At 37.4% G+C, this 21,589-nt stretch overlaps 1 protein-coding gene across 3 annotated transcripts in view; it reads left to right on the top strand.

Annotated features, from left to right (window-relative positions):
* Positions 1-21,589, top strand: part of NTRK3 (neurotrophic receptor tyrosine kinase 3) — a gene marked incomplete at its 3' end in the record, with an annotated part of 368,520 nt that overhangs the window by 261,424 nt on the left and 85,507 nt on the right. Inside the window, exon 12 of one of the 3 annotated variants that reach the window (XM_081337318.1) lies at positions 5,814-6,466. The exons of the other annotated variants lie outside the window; for them this stretch is intronic. Coding sequence (XP_081193444.1) covers positions 5,814-5,935 — 122 coding nt within the window. Of the gene's footprint in view, positions 1-5,813; positions 6,467-21,589 lie in introns of those variants that run through there. 3 annotated transcript variants of the gene reach the window in all.

Here is a 21,589-nt window from a genome sequence, read left to right as displayed (position 1 = left end):
GGACTGCATTTTTGCACCTCACAAGCCAACCTAATACAGCATATTAGACTAGGCATGGAGTTATAGATCATTTATCTTTGAGAATCCCCTTCTTAAATTGGATTAAAAATTATACCTTGGCTGCATAAGGAATGGATTCTGAACAGGAAAGCGGCAGTTGTTATTATTTTTAATTGAAATTACATTTTGGCTTGCAAAATAAGGAGTTCTGACTGTGCCTGTCTCTGCTGATTGTATTTTATTTATACCATATGGATAGTCCTCAACTTACTACCATTTGCTTAGTGACTTTTCAAAGTTACAAGGGCACTGGGAAAAATTAGTTACAACTGGCACTGGCATGTTTCAGCTGTTGCAACATCCCCATGGTCACATGACCAGAATTCAGGCACTTGGCCAACATCATGAATTCATTATGGTTGTCGAACATTCCTAGCCAACTCCCAACAAGCAGAGTCAATGGGGGAAGCCAGATTTGTTTAACACCCTCATGATTCACTTAATGATAACTGCAGTGATGCAGTTAGAGCCACGGCAAGAAAGGTAGTAAAATTGGAGACAACTTGCTTAACAATCGCCTTGCTTAGCAACAGAAACTCCACTCCCAGTTGTGGTGATAAGTCAAGGACTATCTGTATTAGTACTAAAAAGGCAATATTCATCCCGATGCAATCCATATTCCAAAGCCTTTTGAAATTTACTGATTGCATATTCCAGGTGCCTGCTGACACTGTTTATATCATATAAATGTAGACACAAACATAGACCATATATATAAATATGAAATACTTCCAAGCAAACACCATCCTGGTTTCTGATCCATATGAAATAAACTTGGGGTTTCAAACAAGCAGCCTTTTGAGAAACATATAGGAAGATGTGTAACACAAGTGACATTTAAATAGCCTTTGAATATCTTGTTCCGTGTATACATTTGAAAATTATTTCTAGAGCTAAAAGCAAAAAGGAGAGACTGGATCATTAATTAACTTTCTGTTTCCCAAATGGAACATATAGTATGTAGAATATCAAGGACAGTTTTGATTATTTTATTGGATATGATATTTAAATATATAGGAAATGATAGGATAGGGTAGGGTAGGGTAGGGTAGGGTAGGATAGGATAGGATAGGATAGGATAGGATAGGATAGGATAGGATAGGATAGAACTGGAAGGGACCCTGGAAATCTTCTAGTCCAGCCCTCTGCTTAAGCAGGAGAACCCACACCATCTCAGACAGGTTATTACACATGAAGATTTTATTTAGCTAACCTTCCCCAGCATGGGAACCTCTAGAAATGCAGACTTAGATATAACCATTGCTGAGAATTCTGAGTGTTAAAATGCATGCATCTTGAAGACATTCAGGTTGACTTTAACCAGTGTCATTAATTACCAGTAGAAATCCCATTCTAGTGGTTGTTCAAGCCACGGTTTCTTAGGTAACTTTTCCTAATATTGTCAACATTCGTTTCTGCTCAGTACAAATTTTGGGAGTTGTAATCCAATTTATCTAGAGCATACATGTTTGGAGGAGGCTGCATAAGTCAATTCTGTTTCGTTTCCATATAGACCTGCAGCATTTTAAAATGCCCTAAATTATACTTTAAACAAGCACTTTTGTAATATTTTAGTAAAGTTAGTAAATAATGTCATTGTAACAGGATAGCAACACTATGAAGGGAGAATTATAACTTTAGCATCGCTCCCATAAAGAATGAATCAGGCCAGTGTGCTTATATATACACAGCCTCCTTGTGAATTTGCAAGCTGTTCTTTAAGTATTTTGCATCTTTTAAATAATGAAAAAGAGAAAGAGAGATTGAGAGAGAGAGACTGAAGACTTGTGAAAATGCTCTACAAATAGATTTGGCAACTTCCAGGGACAAAGGGGAGGTGGCCCAAAGATTGAAGGATTGACAAATATTTCACTGAGGCTTTTCATGAGACTGATTATGACATGGGGTCTACCAACTTCACTGTTAGCTAGAGTTACCCTGTGTGGCCAATACATTTGATAAATAATAATTTTAGGAGGAATTACAATTCACTCTTTTCAAAGATAGGTAGAGTCTATTGCCATATAAAACCCTTACCCTACATTTTTCACCGGTTCTTATTGAGATTGGTGGGAAAAAATATGTAACAGAGTGAGCGCCTGTTACTCGTCCCAGCTTCTGCCAACCTAGCAGTTTGAAAGCACGCAAGTAGAAAAATAGGGACCACTACAGTGGGAAGGTAACAGCGTTCTGTGTGCCTTTGGCGTCTAGTCATGCTGGCCACATGACCACGGAGATGTCCTCGGCTTTGAAACGGAGATGAGCACCGGCCCCTAGAGTTGGAAATGACTAGCACGCATGTGCGGGGGAACCTTTACCTTTTTATTTAAAAGGATGAAAAGGTGATCTCTAAGAAATTCTCAAGGGTGCTGTTCTTGTGCGACTTTTTCAGTCACATTTGAACCCATACTGTTCTTGTTTTACAAGCTAGCCAAGAGCTATATATACATATATAAACATTTTTTTTTCAGAGATCTCTGCCACTTGCTTCTTTCTCATGCTTCTGTTAAATCCCAAGGGAAAATACTAGAAAATAACTCTTCCTATGGGTTTTTTCAGATGAGAAGTATGGGCAGACAAAGTGAGAAATGGCATCACAGAAAAATATATTTATATTTTTCATCAGCTGAAAATATGATGGAAGATATTACAACCATACTGTATTACAGTATAACATAGGCAACATACTTTCATTTTGGTGACCAATTCAAGTGCTTTAGACCTGCACATATTTTTATGGTCATTTTATATTTCTTCCTAAGTGCCAAAACATCCAGATTTCCAAAATTCAGTACAGATCAAAAAATAGACAGTCAGTTCCCAAAGGAACACAGATAAACCATTATAGTGCATAAATGCTACTCAGAATGAGCTACAAATTGGATATATCCCAAAAGATCTTAAATAATCTTTAGGAAGTAAGCACTGTATCAATTTAGACAGAACAAAAACACCCAAGGTTGATGAAGAAAAACCAGATTGATTTCAGTTTGGTACAATGTTGAAAGCTGGTATATTGTGATGGTTAAAAATGTGAGCTATAAGCTGCAAGAACCTGGAAAAAAAACCCTCCTTAGGCCTTGATCCTCTTCTGAATAAAGATTATCCTCCAAATTCACAGTTATGGCCTTCAATCTGTGCTCTAGCAAGGCTAATGCAAGCAATAATTTTCCGCTGTAGACAACTTAGAAATCTAGTCCTAGCATCAAGCAGGAGACTGAAAATGAAAATCTTCATGAAAGCAGAAAAAGAAAGTAGCAAGCAATACCCTACAGACTAAGGATTGAAAGATGGCATCCCTTAAAACCCTGGTGGGTTTAAATTGTTTTTTTTCTACTCTGCCTGTTGTACAGAAGAGACAAGGCTATAAATAGTCACCCATCTCTTGCACAATTGATACTCATACACACAATGTATTCTCAGGAACTAGAAATAATTTAAAATATCCTATATTATTTTACCAAAGTGGCGGAGATTTCTACTTCCCTTAGAACATGCCAGTGAATATTGCAATTGAATTGTATTTCCCAATTAAACAATTTTTTTAAGAGTTTGGCTCATCTTCTATTTGTTCTCCTAGAACAAGCATTCAGCACAGGCTTCCATTTAGTTTAGACATTTGAATCCAATTTTAAGATGCACGAGCTTGCTCATAAAGAAAGGAAAATGAAACAATAATCAAGTAACACGGCAACACTCAATCTAATCCAAGAATCGGCAGGAAACATGAAATCAGTCATATGAAAATCAGAATGCAGAGGTTTTTAAATCCCACCTAAAAAAGTAAACTAAATAAGGCCATTTCCTTCTTTTCTCTTCTGTTGTGTGGTTTAAATCAGAGGTCCTCCAACCTTTTTAGCACCAGGGACTAGTTACGTGGAGAGAGGTTTTTCCACAGACCGGAGGGGCTGTGGTTTTGTGTGCTGCCTGCATCCTGCAGATGGGGCTTTGCTTGTTTGTGCGGACCGGTTGCTGGCATGTGGCAGCCCGGTACCAGTCCATGGACCTGGGGTTGGGGACACCTGGTTTAAATTCATCCAGGCCCAAGTGGTTTGGGAATTCTCCCAGATCAATATAGCATAAATGCAGTGTGAAACCAAGATGTTTACTGATGTTCTGGTTCCTCCTAATTTGTCATCAGGTCCCCCATTTAATACTAAATGGAGTCTAAATTCTCTGCATTCTCCTCATCTCCTAAATTCTGAGGAGAGAAGTTCCCCCAGAATGGGTTCTAACATGAGTCCGAAAGCTCAGAAGACTAAAACTCTGGTGCCCATAGCCAACCCAGATTGGATCCTTCAACCTAATCCTGGGACACATATATTTGCCTTCATTCATGAGAGTCTAAATTCTTAGGGGTAGGCCTCCAAGATGGCCAGACCAATGCTGACAACCATGCCTCCAATTCTGTGCTCTGCTTGTCTGATTTCTCTGCTTCCGTTTTTCTGGAGACAATCGGTGTGTGTGTGTGAAGAGAAGGCAAAAAATGAGATCCGTCAAGGAGTTTGCTTCCTATAGTTTACAACCACCTCAATGAACTATTTTCCAAAGTGAGGGAAAGTCACTTTGGAGTCTTAGCCATATCCACTACCTTTGTTAGTCCCGAGGCCAGTAAAACAATTCCATCTTGTTTTGAGCCGATGCTACTAAAAAGCAGTGGGAGGTATCAAAGATTTGGTAGATTTTTCTCAAGAGAAAGTGTCAAGAGTTCCAACTAGCAAACCCAACCAAGTAAACACCTCTGAGACTTTTCAGGCTCTTCATGCAAAACTTTATTGAGTACGCCATATTGGCACATAATGAAAGTAAAACCAACTCTGGCCAGACCCCACCCAGGTAATGATAGCAAAAGCTCTTTCTTCTTCCTCCTCCTCCTCATGTTGCCCAATCAAGTTGAAATATATTGTTGTGGGAAAGGATTTCTGGATCCTGGCAATTGTCCTTGGTTCCCTTAATCTGTTCCCTTAATGTGTTGGCAAGTTGAGAAGTAATGTCCAGGAGAATTGAGACTTGACAGAAAGTTCTATAAATTATTTTTTTCCCCCTGCCATCTATCACTCAAGTCTTTACTGGAACCAAACATAAGTGAAATCATAGTAGAGGTGAAATTCAAACCCAATTATCCTCATTTTTGCAGCTTGTTCACCACTCTATTATATCAGCTTTCACTAACCCGGAAGAGAAGTGAACACTAAAAGAAGGAAAACAAACATCGACACAGCTTTGCTTTAGTTCTTTAATATCGCAAGCCCTTCCCCCCTCATCCCCAGAGTTTCCTTGTTGTAAGATGGGCAGCCAATGAATTTTACAAATAAATAAGTAAATAAAAATAAATTCTGTGCAGGCGAAGCTTCCTTTAAGAACAGCAACAACAGAAATTCCATAACGTTTTCAGAGAGTGTTAAGTCTCGAACAGGCTGGATTGTATATCTAAAATTATATCTAATTTTATATCTTTCATTTATATATATATATAAAAAACAAAAAGATATCAGTTTATACATCGCATGAATATAATCCTCCTCCAGACAGTCTGATGGTTTATTCTGTTTTAGTTTGTTTTCCAGATAATTATATGTATGTCGCTACTTCTCTATTCCTTCTTAGTCTGAATAGTTGCTTTGTGATAAGAAGATTATTTTTTTTTCCTTTCTCCCACTCTTTATTATCTCTTCTGCTTTTTTCCCCTTTTGTTCTCTTTTGTTTTGCTTCCTTCCTCCCTCCCCCCATACCCCCCATTTCCCCTGTTTTAGGTTTCAGAGAAATTATGTTGAATCCAATAACCCTTCCTGGACATTCTAATCCTCTTAACCATCATGGCATTTATGTTGAGGATGTCAGTGTTTATTTCAGCAAAGGACGTCATGGCTTTTAAAAAGAACAGAGCAAAAATAAAAACAAAACTCACACACAATCAACAGCGCAAAAAACAAAAAAAAGGCGAAAGACAAAAAAAAAGTTAAATAAATTTAAAAAAAAACAAAACAACCCTCCTGGAAAAGGTTCCTTGTTTCGATGTCAAGTTTGTTGGTTGTGCCCTTTGAGAATTATGGGACACTTCACAAAAGCATGGTCTGTACACAGATCAAAGCCACACCACCAGGTGGGATTGGACCTCAGTATTGCATCCTGCTGGAAAAACCAAGGGGGTGTATTTTTTTTTCTTCTCTTCCTGTCACAAGATCAAAGGAAATGTTCTCCTCTTCTGCTGGTCCTCGTCTTCTTCTTTTTCTCCATTGGTGCCGTGTTGCTACAAGGCGTAACAGGAGGAAAAAGCAGAGCAACATTTTGTTGTTGTTGTTGTTGTTGTTTAAGGGGGGGGGAAAGATAAAAAGCATCAAAGGATATACCACAACAGTTGCACTTTGTCTTTTTTATTTTTTATTTTATTTTATTTTTCTTCTCTAAAAAATAAACAAGACCCAAGCAACTGATCCGAGTCCAGCCATTTTAGATGCGTTCTTTTCTGCCTGGGAATCCTTGTGACATCGCGACGTTCAATTAAGACCACCCAACTCTCTCTCTCCCTTGCAAGTAGTCAGGTTACGGGGAGAATAATCCAAAGCAAGAAGAGAGGAGACTACAGAAGATATTTTAACAGAGTGAAGAAGACCCTGGGTAAGAAAAATAAAATGAAGGCGGCCTCCTCAGCTCCTACTTCTTTCTCCCGTCCTTGTATCCCATCTAGTTGTAAAGCTATCGTACCAGAACCTATATGGAAAGCAATCAAGGGAAAAGCTGGGCTGTGCTTACCCGCCCCCTCCCCTCAAAAAAAAAAAAGAAAGAGATAATGTGGTGGCTTTGTTTTGAATACAAATTTTTTTGTAGGATGATCTTGTTTGTGTCTGCGCGTGTGAGTGTATGTGCCTTTTATGCGTTCGACCTGCTCTTCGGCTATCTCAGTGTGCCATTTTTGTATACCAGCCTCTTCCCTGCTACTTGTATAATGGCTTTATCTGGGGATGGGAGGTGTCTGTGTGTGTGTGTGTGTGTGTGTGTGTGTGAGAGAGAGAGAGAGAGAGAGAGAGAGAGAGAGAGAGAGAGAGAGAGAGAGAGAGAGAGAGAGAGAGAGAGAGAAGAGCGCTTGTGGGATGGTGGAGAGGTAAGGTGCTCCTGGACTTCACACCTGGATGGATGAGGACGTGGTGTTGCAGATCTCAACAAGTCTAGGGACAAAAAAATAGAGAAGAAAATGCAGAAGAAATCCACAAGTTTTTTTTATTTATCTCAGAACTGCAAACCAACAGTCTTTTCTGCCTTCCTGACTCATTTTGCCTCCTCTTCCATCGCTTTCCATTAATTTCTCACCAAGTTAGAGATGTATTATAATTCCGTCACGCACCCTGAATGTATGGTTGGCTCAAGGCATACAAACTAAGCAAAAGGAGATTTGAATAAGACTCTTGTCTTTGGCATCGACACAGATATTGATTCTAGACTCAGATCTCTCTATATATATCTATATTCTTTTTTTTTCTTTCTCGCACCTCAAAACCTCTGCAATGGAAGCAGGATCTCCATCCTGGAGAAAAATATCTCTTGTTGTTTTTCACCCATTTTCTGGATATGGAATGATCAATATTAGATAACCTCCTTCAGAGTCTTGGTCGAATGCAGTGATAGAACATGGGTAGAATCATAGGGCTGGATGGGATCTTGGAGGTCTTATAGTCTAACCCCCTGCTCAAGGCAGAAGGCCTTACAGCATCCTAGTTGAATGGTTGTCCAGTCTATTTTTGAAAACCTCCAGTGATGGAGCACCCATAACTCCAGGAGGCAAGCTGCTCCATGGATGAATTATTCTCGCTGTCAGAAAATTTGTCCTCCTAGCTCGCTCCTTAATACGCTTCCACCCATTCTACAGGAATATAGACAAATGCAAAACCTGGAATAGCAAATATGTTTCCTATGGACACTAATGCATTCTAAGGCAACTCTCTTGGTGCTCCAGACTCCCTTACCCCACATTATTTATACTATCATTATTATTTCATTGAAACTAAAGGTGAATCTAGTACAGGTGGTCTTCAATTTACCACAGTTCATTTAGTGACCAACGACACTGAAAAAGTGACTTATGACCATTTTTCATGCTTATGACCTTTGCAGCATCTCCATAATCACATGATCAAAATTCAGCTGCTTGGCAAGCGGTTCATATTTATGGTTGCAGAGTCCCGGGGTCGTGTAATCCCCTTTTGTGACCTTCTGACAAGCAAAGTCAATGAGGAAGCCAGATTCACTTTACACCCTTGTTACTAACTGAATGACTGCAGCGAGTCACTGTGGCAAGAAAGGTCGTAAAATGGTGTAAAATTGACTTAACATCTGTCTCACTTAACAAACTGAAATTTTGGCTCAATTGTGGTCGTAAGTTGAGGTCTACCTGTATGCTGTAAAATTAAGTATTAGACTCCAGCAAAACGTTTTATCTGCTTCCAAGATCTTCTGAGCCTTAGAAGTAAAAATAAATGTTTATTGTTGAAGCTAAATTTTATTTGGAAGAATACCTATCTCTTTGGAAGAAATAGTTAACAGCTTGGGGTAAGATTAAGGATTGTGATTGGGAGCAACAGTACAACTTTGCCTTTTGAGGAATTGATTTTGAGTGGCTGCCATGCTCATAATTTAGGAATAGGAAAGTTCCTCAGGACAGCCATTTTTTAAATATCCCATGGCATCCTCTCCAAATTACAAATATTCTCACTGACTCTGAAAGCTGTGTGAAACTGTTATTAAGGAGAAGTGGTTAGACACCTAGACCAAAAGTATTTGTTTAGATTTTTAGCTTGTTGCAGAGAATTATTTGAGCCATCAGATTTGCCAAATGTTTCTGCAGTGCTATATAGCTTCCAAAATTGCTTATCCTAATCAATTACTCTCTTGGGGTAAGATGAATGAAGACTGAAGCACTAAGACTGAAGATTTTACGAGTCAGGCGTATTGCAAAGGCATTTTGTCATTATGGGGTTTTCTTTCACACACACAAAAAATGGCTGGAATGTCTTTTTCTGCAAATTGCAGAAGAAGTTTATTTATAAAACATATCACTTTATTTATTTTCTTGCTGGTTTGCTCAAATAATCAAGTCAAGTGCAAAAGCCATGGATAGCTTTAACAACCTGGAAAAGTAGCCACACGAATTCACCTGATTCTTAAGCTTGAAACAGCAAATCATTTAAATAAGAACTGAAAACCAAAATTGTAATGCCACTATAGGTTTGCTTTTGTCAAAGCAGGGTATGTTGGAAATTAACATAAGCAACTGATCACTAGCTGGGGGTTGCATATATATATATATATATATATATATATATATATATATATATATATATATATATATATATATATATATATATATATATATATATATATATATATATATATATATATATATATATATATATATATATATATATATATATATATATATATATATATATATATATATATATATATATGATGCTATTTGTAAAGAATGCCATTGAACTCACTGCCGTCAAATTTGAGCTCCTTGTTTTCCAGACTTTTAATAGACGTGTCCTACTTTTTCTTCTGAATAAAAACTGGAAGCACACTTTGCTTCTACCTTTCAAAAAGTTTTATTTTATTGTGTGTAATGTTAAGTTCCATCTGCCTCCAAGCACACAATGGTGTCTCATTTTCGTTATGTATAGCCCGCTATTGTGTGTATTTAAACAATTTTCTAATGGCAAAGTATTGAGAAGAAGGAGCCTGGAAAACTGAGCATCAGGTAATAATTCCTTTATTTGAAGGAATTATTCTTATAAAAAAGGGTGAGATGGAGGAAGAACCAAGCCTTGGGCCATCAAAATTGGAGGCTTTAAGTTGCGAGTCTTAAGAAAGAAAGAGAGAGAGAGAGAGAGAGATGGTTTTCAATTTTAATTATTGTAATCATTACCTCATTATTGAATAAGAATTCTCCCCCATTCCAAATCATTTTTCCCCCTTCTTTCCATGTTCATCATATTGTGCTATGAAAATGGGAAATTCCCCTTTCACAGAGACTCTAGAGGTCTTTTATGTCTAGTTTCTTAATAAACACTTTATTTTCTAATTAAACTGCTGCACTGACTCTTTTCTTGGGAAGAACAAAATGATCAATAAATTTCCCAGCAACGTGTCATTTATTCATTTTGTTGGCACTGTTGGTACTACAAAGGTTTGCATTTTTAGGAAGAGTGACATTTCTTGAGCTAAGGCTTTCCTCTGCCATTTGCCTGGTGCAAACCACGGTTCTCTATTTCATTCTACAACTGGAAGCTAGGCGTGCGAGCTGATTTTGCAGAAAATCCTTTCCTCTGAGTTGTACGAGTGAAGCACGGCTGTAATCAAACCGGCAGTGGATTCGATCACGCCACTAAAGTAATGAGCAATTTATGAAACTAGGGGGGGGACACCTAATTCTTTATCAAGTCTATGAAGATACTTAGTTGAAGATTGTTCTTCTTGGGCAGGAGAAGGGAGCCCCCTAGAGGGCATTCTTGAATCTCATAGGATAAAGGAAGAATGCAAAGGACCAACCTAACACCAGACACCTTGATGGGGATATGCACTAAGTATAGTTTATTCAACCACAGTTGGGATATGGAGTCATAAACCAAACTCAAGCCAAGATATTAAGGTCTGGCATGCATGGTCCTTGGTGCTTTCTGAGTTGGGTTGTTTTCTTGCAGACGTTTCATTATCCAAACTAGGTAACATCATCAGTTGTTTAATTTAATAAATGAAATGAGTTCTAGTCCTTACTATTCGCATGCTTTCTGAAGTGTTTGGTGCACATATGTGATACTGATAAACTGATATTACCTAATTTGGGTAATGAAACATCTGCAAGAAAACAACCAAACTTGGAGAGCACCAAGGACTCCGCATTTCAACCCTGAGCTACAAATATTCTTTTTTTAAAAAAAATATGTATAGTTTACTGTGCATCCCGTGAATAAAGATCTTGAGTGTTCTCCCTAAGTAGGAAAGGTCACTTTCTCTTGAGCTATATCTCTGATTTTTTTTTAAAAAAAATCATGGCATCCAGCATTTTCCAACAGAAAGCCCTCCTGTTAGATTAGAGAGGCTGTGATTAGACTATTTTTAAAAGTCGTGATAAAGAAGGTATATGGGGCAGCTCTTTGAAGTTTATGATGACTTAAGTAATTTCCTTACATTATGAAGCCCCTATCTTTTGGATCCCGTAGAGCCTCTGAAAAAAAAACCTTACACAAACGCGTCAATCGTGATCCAGACATTTTTGACAAGTGGAGTGTTAGTGTGTCAATTATAAAAATAAATTATCCCTGGAGAAATTTAGCTCTTGCTGCTGATTACATATGCCCTTCCTCAAAATACTGCTTTAATGGTGACATGTTCGAGGCACCGTGGAGTGTTTCCGGATCAATTTAGGGAAATCAGGACTGGAGAGATTAAGTGAATTATGGCTGTAGAGGTCAGATGAAGCAGAATGCCTGCAGTTTAATGGATAACATGCCTCTTAACTTAAAATTTGTGGATGCAGAGAATCGCAAGAATGTAATAGTTCAGTTTTAGAAGAATGATGGGTCTCATTTAGCTATCTTCTGAAGCAGCCAGAGGAGTAAGAAGTTACCACACAGGAAATTCAGAATATAGTCAAGGGAGGTGGAAGAAACCGGAATTGATGATGAAGGCAGCTCAGTTCAATATACATAAGCCCATAAACAATATCAATAGAGGTATAGAATTCTGAGGTGTTAAACTGACTGGTTGATTGACTGATACCTACTGCTGGTTTTAGTCTACTAAGTACCTGATGGGATCAATGCAGCTATGCAAATGGGTCTGATTTTATTCTTAGTATTCTGATCCCAAATTTGGCTTTTATTCATGCATCCTATTCACTGATTACAATGTTTTGTGGAGGAAACTGTAATGTCCCATTTCTATTTACTCCAACAGTGTTCAGCCTGACTTTTTCCTCTTCCGCTTTGAACTTCTACATCCCAAACCATTTGCCTCTCATGATTGCATATCTAACACAGGAGAACTTTTGTAGACTAATTCAGATAGGCGTGCATTACCATTATCATTTCTCAATACTATAAGTGACCCCTCTTACAGTGTACAGACGTAATAATGACGGCTAACTTCATACGGTAGTTGAAATTATAATGTCTGTGTAATACTTTGAGTATGCCAGAAAACCACCAAGCAAATGCTAATTATCTCCATCAACAATAAAGATGTGAGTTTCATTAGGGATCTGGTCAAATTGAATTCTTGACATAATACTTGTAAGGTATGAGTAAGTAAAGACATCGCCCTTGGAAAGAGAGTTTGTTGTTTCATTTCCATGGGCAAATTTTCAACTATATATCTTATTAACTTTTGAGAAAGTTCCTTGGGTTGTGATGCCTGATAATTATGTTGATGGTAATAAATAGCCAGATAACTTTATCTTTACAGTCGGAGCAAGCTGCAAATGAATTCAAATACTTGCATGGTTGCTAAAATTCCATTTTTTAAATCCAGGTTAATAGATGGTTCTCACTTGGAAGGAATCCATATTTTGTTACTTCTGTTGAAAATCCAATGTAGTGTGCCTTCCCTCTCAACTTTGCATTGGTCTCGTTTATTTGAAGGCAAAATTTAAAGTGTTCTTTTCCATCGTTTGACAATGAAACTGCTCGTGGTGGTTTAGAACATGTTAATCTCTCAGCACAACAGATTGCATGCTACCTTCCATGAGTTTATCTTTTAGAAACCAGGAAACAAGAAAGGTTAAAATTCCAAGGAACTTTGGAAGTCCTATGCTATCATAGCCTTTCAAAGATTTAACTATATCAACAGAATATTTTTGCATTTTGAGACGCAGCGTTACTCCCATCTTCCGCTGTTTCAGATTAAACTCAGGCTTAAAGGGATAAGGATGCTAGCTCCAGTACCAAAGGCTTTAAATGTAGGTTTGAAGAGGAGAGGGTGATATTATGATTGGAAATAACGAAGAAAGAGAAGTTTCCCTTTTATAGGTCCTTGTGTGTTTGTTTAATAGAGCATTTTCAACAATGGCGAGTAATCTCTGCTGATGCTTTTCTTAGTCTGACATTTAATGATGTTCCAAGGAAGTGATTATTTGATTCAAAGATTTGATGAACCATAGGAACAATTACTACCAGATTTTGAAGAGGAAATACATCTTATGGGATCAACTTGTTCAAAGAAGCAATGGAAAGAATTTGTGACTTTGTGTAGTCGACTCATAGAGATCAACGAGGCTGCTCCTGTAAATGGTCTTTCTTCGTGTTTTCATTTTGTTCTCCAACACGCTTAAAACATGCAGTTCTTTTCCCCAGTGTCCAGATGATTAAGGAATGTTGTGTTTGTGAATTCCTCTATGAACGATGTATGTTTTGAGAGAAAATAATACATTCACTTCCGTGCATGATTAAATGCAAATTTAACCTTGGGGAATGTGGATGGAAATATTTCTGAATGTTTGAATAGAAACGGGTTATAAATAAGCCAAGAGCATGAACAGTAGAATGTAAAAGCAGCTAAAGGGCCACAGGAAAAAAAATGCACATATCAAAGACCTGTGGGAAGATACAGATCATAAGTATTTCCTTGCAAATACTAGAAGCCTCCAAGCTGTAATGTTTGGTTTTATAGGAGGTCACAGTTGCAGTGAAAATAATGGAAACTTGGTGGGAACAAACTGGATATCATAGAATTGGTAGAATATTGTTATTTCTGGATGCGGATTCTAGAGGAATAACAAGAAAAAGCTTACTGGAAGACATGTTATTCTGTATGTCAAAGAAAGTGTAGCTTCTGAGAAACTAGAAAACCTCAGAATTCCTTCAAAGACTTGCTGTAGATGAGAAAATACACTGTGTCTCTAAAAATATTTTATGGTTATATTAATATGTTCCTGGCCTAATTGTCCTGAGCTATCATGAGTTAAAGAGATTCAGGAATAGGTCAGAGCTGAAGAAACTTCTTCGATGAGAAGCAAAACATCTTCAGAGAAAAACAAGAAAGTCCAGTTGCCTCGTGGAAAAGCACCTTTGGGATAACTATGGCCTGGATGACACAGAATCTCCATAGATGAATAGGTAGACAAAACAGGTGTGACACTAACTGAGGGCTAGTTTGGTGTAGTGGTTAAAGCACCAGGCTAGAATCTAGGAGACAGTGAGTTCTAGTCCCATTTAGGCATTTGGGTGATTTGAGCCAATCACTCAGTCTTGGTCTAACTCAGCTCACAGGATTGTTGTGGTGGTGAAAATAGGAGAAGGAAAGGAGTATCACTGCCTTGAGTTATTCATAAAAAAAATAATAAAGTGGGATTAAAAAAAAATCTAAAAAAAATATCTCATAAACTGGATAGGTTCATGTTCTAATCATGATGTGGCTAATCTATTTAGATCTGCCAAATGAGTGCATTTGGAGAATTTATATGGGCACTGTTATATTTAAGAATAAAAACATTAAATCAGAAGCATGATACCAGAATTGTTTTTTAAAAAAAATACAAGGAGGTTTTAGAAAAGGTAAGTGTTTATGTTAATTTTTTATGGCAGAAGATGTAGAGTGGGTACATATTTGTGCCCAGATTGTTGTTTTCAAGAACAGGGAAATAACAGCAACAGGTTGTTAACTGACAGACCAGCCACCAACAAACTGCCGTTTCCAAAGGTTTTCTGAGAATTGTAAAAGAACTGTCATGAAATTGCTAATTTTCTAACCATAACTCTCTAATATATAGCCAAGAGTAAACACTGTAAGCAACATAATACCACTTTTAGAAAAGTGATCCAGTTGGCTTATTACTGGTTTTATATACAATGGTGAAAAGGAGTACATAAGCAAAATTAGCAGGGCTGCAGAAGAATAAGTCTTGCAGAAGAGGAATCAATATGGTTTCTGAAAAGGTGAGTCCTTTGATATAAATCTCCAGTAATGTAATCTGTTCCTCTCAGCAATTGCTGAAGAACATGTGTTGGAAAGTTCTCCCATGCTTATGTCCAGTTTGTGAGAGTCCTACCTTCCTCTGATTCGTGACTGAAAGGGAAAAAAAAATACAGGATCAGCTAGGATTTGACTGAAGTTGGCTTCCGATTGTAATGGTTGTTTCTGTGTGCTATGTACTAATCAAATAAAGACGCAACTTAGAACTAAGGACAAATTTCTTAACAGTGAAAACAATTAACCAGTGGATTGCCTTCAGAAGTTGTGTGTGCTTCATCTCTGGAGGCTTTTAAGAAGACACTGGACAGCCATTTGTCTGGAATGATTTATGGTCTCCTCTTGAGAAGGGGGTTGGACTAGAAGGCCTCTAAGGTCCATTCCAACTCTGTTTATTCTATTCTATTCTATTCTATTCTATTCTATTCTATTCTATTCTATTCTATTCTATTCTATTCTATTCTATTCTATTCTATTCTATTCTATTCTATTCTATTCCTTCTTCTCTTCTCTTCTCTTCTCTTCTCTTCTCTTCTCTTCTCTTCTCTTCTCTTCTCTTCTCTTCTCTTCTCTTCTCTTCTCTTCTCTTCTCTTCTCTTCTCTTCTCCTCTCCTCTCCTCTCCTCTCCTCTCCTCTTCTCTCCTCTCCTCTCTTCATTCCACTATTCTATTCTATTCTATTCTATTCTGTTCTGTTCTGTTCTGTTCTGTTCTGTTCTGTTCTGTTCTGTTCTATTCTATTCTATTCTATTCTATTCTATTCTATTCTATTCTATTCTATTCTATTCTATTCTATTCTATTCTATTCTATTCTATTCTACTCTTCATTTCATTATTCTATTCTATTCTATTCTATTCTATTCTATTCTATTCTATTCTATTCTATTCTATTCTATTCTATTCTATTCTATTCTATTCTATTCTATTCTATTCTATATCATACTATCTGGACCCTCTGAGTAGAAATGATGAGAATAGCATTCCAAGCCCTCTTGATGACTTTGAATCATGAAAAACTAGTGTAGATCTGATAATCTAATGGATCCACACAACGATTGATGAAGGTGTTTGAAAGCATCCAGTCTGCTGTTTTGGAATTCTGTTTCTTCATCCCATTTCTACCACCATTGACCACCCAGGCTAACCATTGATCCTGAGCTCTTTCATGGAGACTCACTTAGAATGACTGCCCAGAAATGAATCTAAGTGGTGGTCTCTCTATATGCTCTTCAAACAGGATCATCTGGAAGCAAACTTAAAAGCAAAGCAAAGCAAAACAGATTAAAACAAGGTTACATGCAATTATGAAATGTTCGTATATTATGACTTTCAAAGTTTTCCTTGTGAATATTTTTGATCTAGACAGTTACCTAGCAAATTCCACCTTGTGACAATCCAGCAGTTCTGTCCCATCTTTTTTTTTAAAAAAAGGATGAAAAATAACAAAATAAAGAATACGGCTGCATTGCTCTGTTCAGTGCTATACAAATAGGTTAGAATTTTCTGCTATCTTTATATCCCAAAATTTACTGCTTATCTAAAATCCCTATTTTTGATGTTCTGCTATCACTAAATCTTAGCAGTCTCAATATATGAATCACCATCTCTTTAGATTTTCTTATCAACTTAATGAATATTCCTCCCAAAACTAATTGTGGGTTTATTTTGATTTACTGAGAGCTTATTTTATGCATTTCTTATAAATAGTAAGCTCTAGAAGGTTTTAATACTTGGGCATATCCATCAGAGATGAAAATATGTGTGTTTCTTATTAATTATTCCAGCAGAACCTCCATTTATGTTCACCAAAGGCATGCATTATTTCAATAGAATTTCCTGTACTTTGGGTAGAAAATATAATCTTAGGACCCCAAAACTTATTCTAATCCCTTTCCCAAATGTTAGTTTGTAGGTCATTTTCCAAAGCTGAGTTTCATCCATCCAGTAACAAGATCTTCTGCTCTTATAAAATAACATATAATTTAGTTATTAACCCTTATGTTTGTTTACAGATAAATTGAACTTTGAATATATTAAACTGCCTGCAGATAGCTTAGCCAGAGAAAAAGTAACCCATTTGGAGCAAATTAAACCAGGAGAATTGATATCTGAACATGTTCATTATTTTTCACCTCATTTAACAATGTGTGTTTGTGTGTGTGTGTGTGTGTGTGTATCATTACCATTGTGATGGTTGTTAAATATATTTCTGCTAGCTAGCTCTGGGGAGCCTCAAATATTAGCAAGCTTTACTGGAATAATTTGTTTTGCAAGATGTTGTGTTTGCAATTATATTTTTATATTTTGAATTATAAAGGTGCCTAAGTAGTTTTAAAAAGATAAAAATCACAATAACAGCTATATAAAACAAGACAATATAAGTAAAAAAAAATCTATAGAGTAAAAGGAGTGAAGAAAAATGAAAAATATACCAAGCCATTCATCCAGCGTTCCCGTAATAAAGGTCTATAAAGACAAGACGTTTAAAAATATCACCTAAAATACAGAAAGAGAGAGCTCTGGGATAGAGAAAAGATAAGGAAGGTGCTACTATAGGTAGTCCTCAACGTATGACTACACTTGAGCCCAAAATTTCCGCTGCTATGCAAGACCTTAGGACCTTTCTCGCCACAAACAAACCAGTGCAGTTGTTAAGTTAGCGACGTGGTTGTTAAATGAATTTGGCTTCCCCATTCACCTCACTCGTCAGAAAGTCGCAAACAGTGATCACATGACCCCGGGACTCTGCGACCGTCATAAATACGAGTCAGTTGCCAAGTGTCTGGATTTTGCTCACATGATCCTGGGGATGCTGCAATGGTCCTAAGTGTGAAACTGGTCCTAAGTCGCTTTTTTCAGAGATGAAGGGTCGCTAAAAGAACTCTTGTAAGTCAAGGACTACACTGTACCTCCACCAGGTAAGCCGGTATGATCACCTTTTCAGGATGGAGAGGATGAGAATTACATGGCAGGGTCTGCTGAGCGAGACAGTTATTTTCTAAAGAGAAATTTCAAATCAAGCATTGCTGGCTTTCTTAAACTCATACCACTTAGTCCAGCTCAACTTTTTAAAATTGCTCTTTGGCACCTTTCTAAATGTGCCAAACGACATATACTATCAGCCCAGTCAGTGTATTGACTGGATCAGAATGATGGGAGATGCATGTGAAAGATGGCCAGAAGTCACTCTTATAATAATAATAATAATAATAATAATAATAATAATAATAATAATAATAATAATAATAATAATAATAATAATAATAATAATAATAATAAAGTTGGAAGGGACCTTGGAGGTCATCTAGTCCAACCCCCTGCTCAGGCAGGAAGCCCTATACCATTTTGGACAAATGGCTCTCCAGTCTCTTCTTAAAAACTTCCAGTGTTGGAGCATTTACCGCTTCTGGAGGCAGGTTGTTCCAATGGCTAATTGTTCTAACTGTCAGGAAGTTTCTCCTTAGTTCTAGGTTGCTTCTCTTCTTGGTTAGTTTCCATCCATTGCTTCTTGTCCTTCCTTCAGGCACTTTGGAGAATAGCTTGACTCCCTCTTCTTTGTGGCAGCCCCTGAGATATTGGAATACTGCTATCATGTCCCCTCTCATCCTTCTCTTCATTAAACTACACATACCCAATTCCAGCAACCGTTCCTTATATGTTTTAGCCTCCAGTCCCCTGATCATCTTTGTTGCTCTTCTCTGTACTCTTTCTAGAGTCTCGACATCTTTTTTACATCGTGGTGACCAAAACTGGATGCCGTATTCCAAGTGTGGCCTTACCAAGGCATTGTAAAGTGGTATTAACACTTCATGTGATCTTGATTCTATCCCTCTGTTATTGCAGCCTAACACTGTGTTGGCTTTTTTGGCAGCTGCAGCACACAGCTGGCTCATATTGAAGTGATTGTCCACTAGGTCTCTGAGATCCCTCTCACAGTTACTACTATTGAGCAAGGTACCCCCTGTACTATACCTGTACATTTGTTTCAGTTGTACCTTTGAATGGTCACTAAATGCGCTGTTGTAAGTCAAGCACTACCTGTATATAGACACCCACAAATAACCACAAGATGACAGTCCACAATTTATAATACTTGGAGTACCTCCTGTGATTAGCTCAACAATCAGTTGTAGCCGTCATGGTGAAGCAAGTCCATCAGGTATCCCTAATCAAGTGCATTTCTTAAATAAATAAGATTGAGAAAGGTCCCCTTCGGGGAGGATTGCTGTCTGATGAGAAAAAAAAATAACTCTCCCACTACAGTCAACCATGTCTACAATCCAGACACTTAATTTAGATAACTATTTGGATCCTTGTAAAACTGGGGGTGAACACCAAGCTGATTAATTTAGCATAGTCATAGTTTCTTGGAAGAGTGAGCAGGGTTGCAATTAACAGACTTAGGGTCAGCTTTCAAAATTGTACACTTTTGTCAGAGCCTTCCAGATTTTAGCACCAGAGTAAACTTCTCAAGAACCTGGAGAACTTCAGGGAAATCTTAATTCAACAGAACAGGGGTCTCCAAACTTGTCCATGCTGAGGAATTCTGGGAGTTGAAGTCCACAAGTCTTAAAAGTTGTCAAGTTTGGAGACCCCTGCAATAGAAGAGAGTGTCTTAGGAGGTCCTTGTTTAAGATATGGTAGAGCCAAGGTGTTGTACAAATTTAAGGAGACAAAAAAAGTTTGACTCCATGTGGTAAATAGCTCCAAATTGCAATTTAATTCTCCTTCACAAAAACTCTTCCAATAACTTAATTGGAAATCTCTTAGTATGTTTAGAGATCCAGCTGGATTTCTTCAGAAGTAAAATGGGCTATTAATTAGGAATGGGGCATGACATTAATATTGGACACAAAAGACCTTTTGATTTCTAACTACAGTTCAGACTTTCCTGATTCATTCTTTTTCACTCCATCCACAGACCAAAACAATCATTATTCATAGTGGCACTTCTCTAAATTCTGAGATGCAGTTCCCCAGCCAAAAATTACAGAGCAATCTGCATATATTAGGAGAAAGTACACACAACAAGTACATATTAGTAAAAATGATGTTTGAAAATGTATTACATTAGGGAAAAAATGACTTGCAAAAATGCATACATGAGGAATGATATGTTCAAAAATGTTTGTGTTGGGAGAAGTGGGTGCATAATTATGTTCCTCCCTTGCCAAGAGGGAAAAAATAACATAGCCAGATAACTTTCCAACATAATGGATAGTAATGAATAGAGGATCAAAATGACATATATGTTATTCCAATAGAAGACAATATTTGCAGCTCACAGTTAAACTGAAGGGTCCTTGGTGTTCTCTGAGCTGAGTGATTTTCTCGTGAATATTTCATTACCAAACCAGGTGACATTATCCTTGTTAGAAGGTTTGCACACTCCCTTCTAACACTGATGATGTTACTTAGTTGGGTAATGAAATGTCAAAAGAAAAGTCTGTGAACACCAAGGACCCATATTACTTAACAACTATCTCACTTAATGACAGAAACATTGGGAATCAGTTGAGGTCGTAAGCCAAGGACTGCCTTTATTTCTCATTGATCATTTACATGGATGACATCTAGAAAGTCAGGGGAGATCTGCAGTTCCTAATCTGAGCAACCTACGCATAGGTGTATTATTTTAGAGAAATCTATTCATGTTCTTGACCTTTTTGCAAACCAGAATTGCCATCTATGTATGGCATGGTCGTGTGCATTAACACTCACAAACTACGATGGTAAATAAGGTTGGTGAGGATATTTTTTTTTCTTTTCATCCTATTGCATTCCAAAATACTGAGTCAAATCTAAATGCATGTAAGAGGAAGTGTTGTTAAATCACTGTAGTTACCCACAGCCAGCCTTTAGGCTTGTATATCCATTATTTGTGAGCTGTATTTTCCGCGTGCGTACAATATTTCATGCTTTCTCCAAATGATTATTTTAATATTTAACTAACTTGTTAGCAAACTGTATGGTTGTCAAATCAGCATTGCTTAAATATCGAAATAATAGATGGCAAAAGAGGTTTTATTACATCTGCCCATGACAACAGGCAAACACTAAACATGCACAATTAGGAAACAGAAAACTCAGTGAGAAATTCTGATTTTGCATCCTCTGTGAATTTATGAATGCAAGAGTTGTTGTTTGTTTTGAGTATTCATTTTGGATTAATACAGATGACTGCCACAAGCCAGACAGGCTCTGGTTTCAAATAAAAAAGACAGTTGACTGATTTAAGATATATCAGCATCACTGGTCTGTGCTTGGTAGGTCCAGGTAAAGTTGGGAAATATTCTGCCCTGAAATTTTGGAGAGTCAGGGTCAATGATCCTAAACTAGATGGATTAATTATGTGATTCATTGTAAAGCAATCTTTATTTTCTGCTATTGTAGAGAAGGGCCATTGCTATCCACTTCTCTGTGCAAAAGACCTCAGTTGCAAGTCCTTGGCATCTCCAAGGACTCTTCAGAGACCAGGCAAAGTCAGTCAGAAGATGTACTCAGAAAAATGGTGTGGGGCCAGGCCAAAATAAATGTTGTGAATGAAATGCAGTTAGTATAATTGCTTC

This window comes from Vipera berus (genome assembly GCF_964194415.1).
Source record: "Vipera berus genome assembly, chromosome: 12".
NCBI lineage: Eukaryota > Metazoa > Chordata > Lepidosauria > Squamata > Viperidae > Vipera > Vipera berus.
Note: the sequence above shows the minus strand (reverse complement) of the source record. Positions and strands in the feature narration are given on the sequence as shown.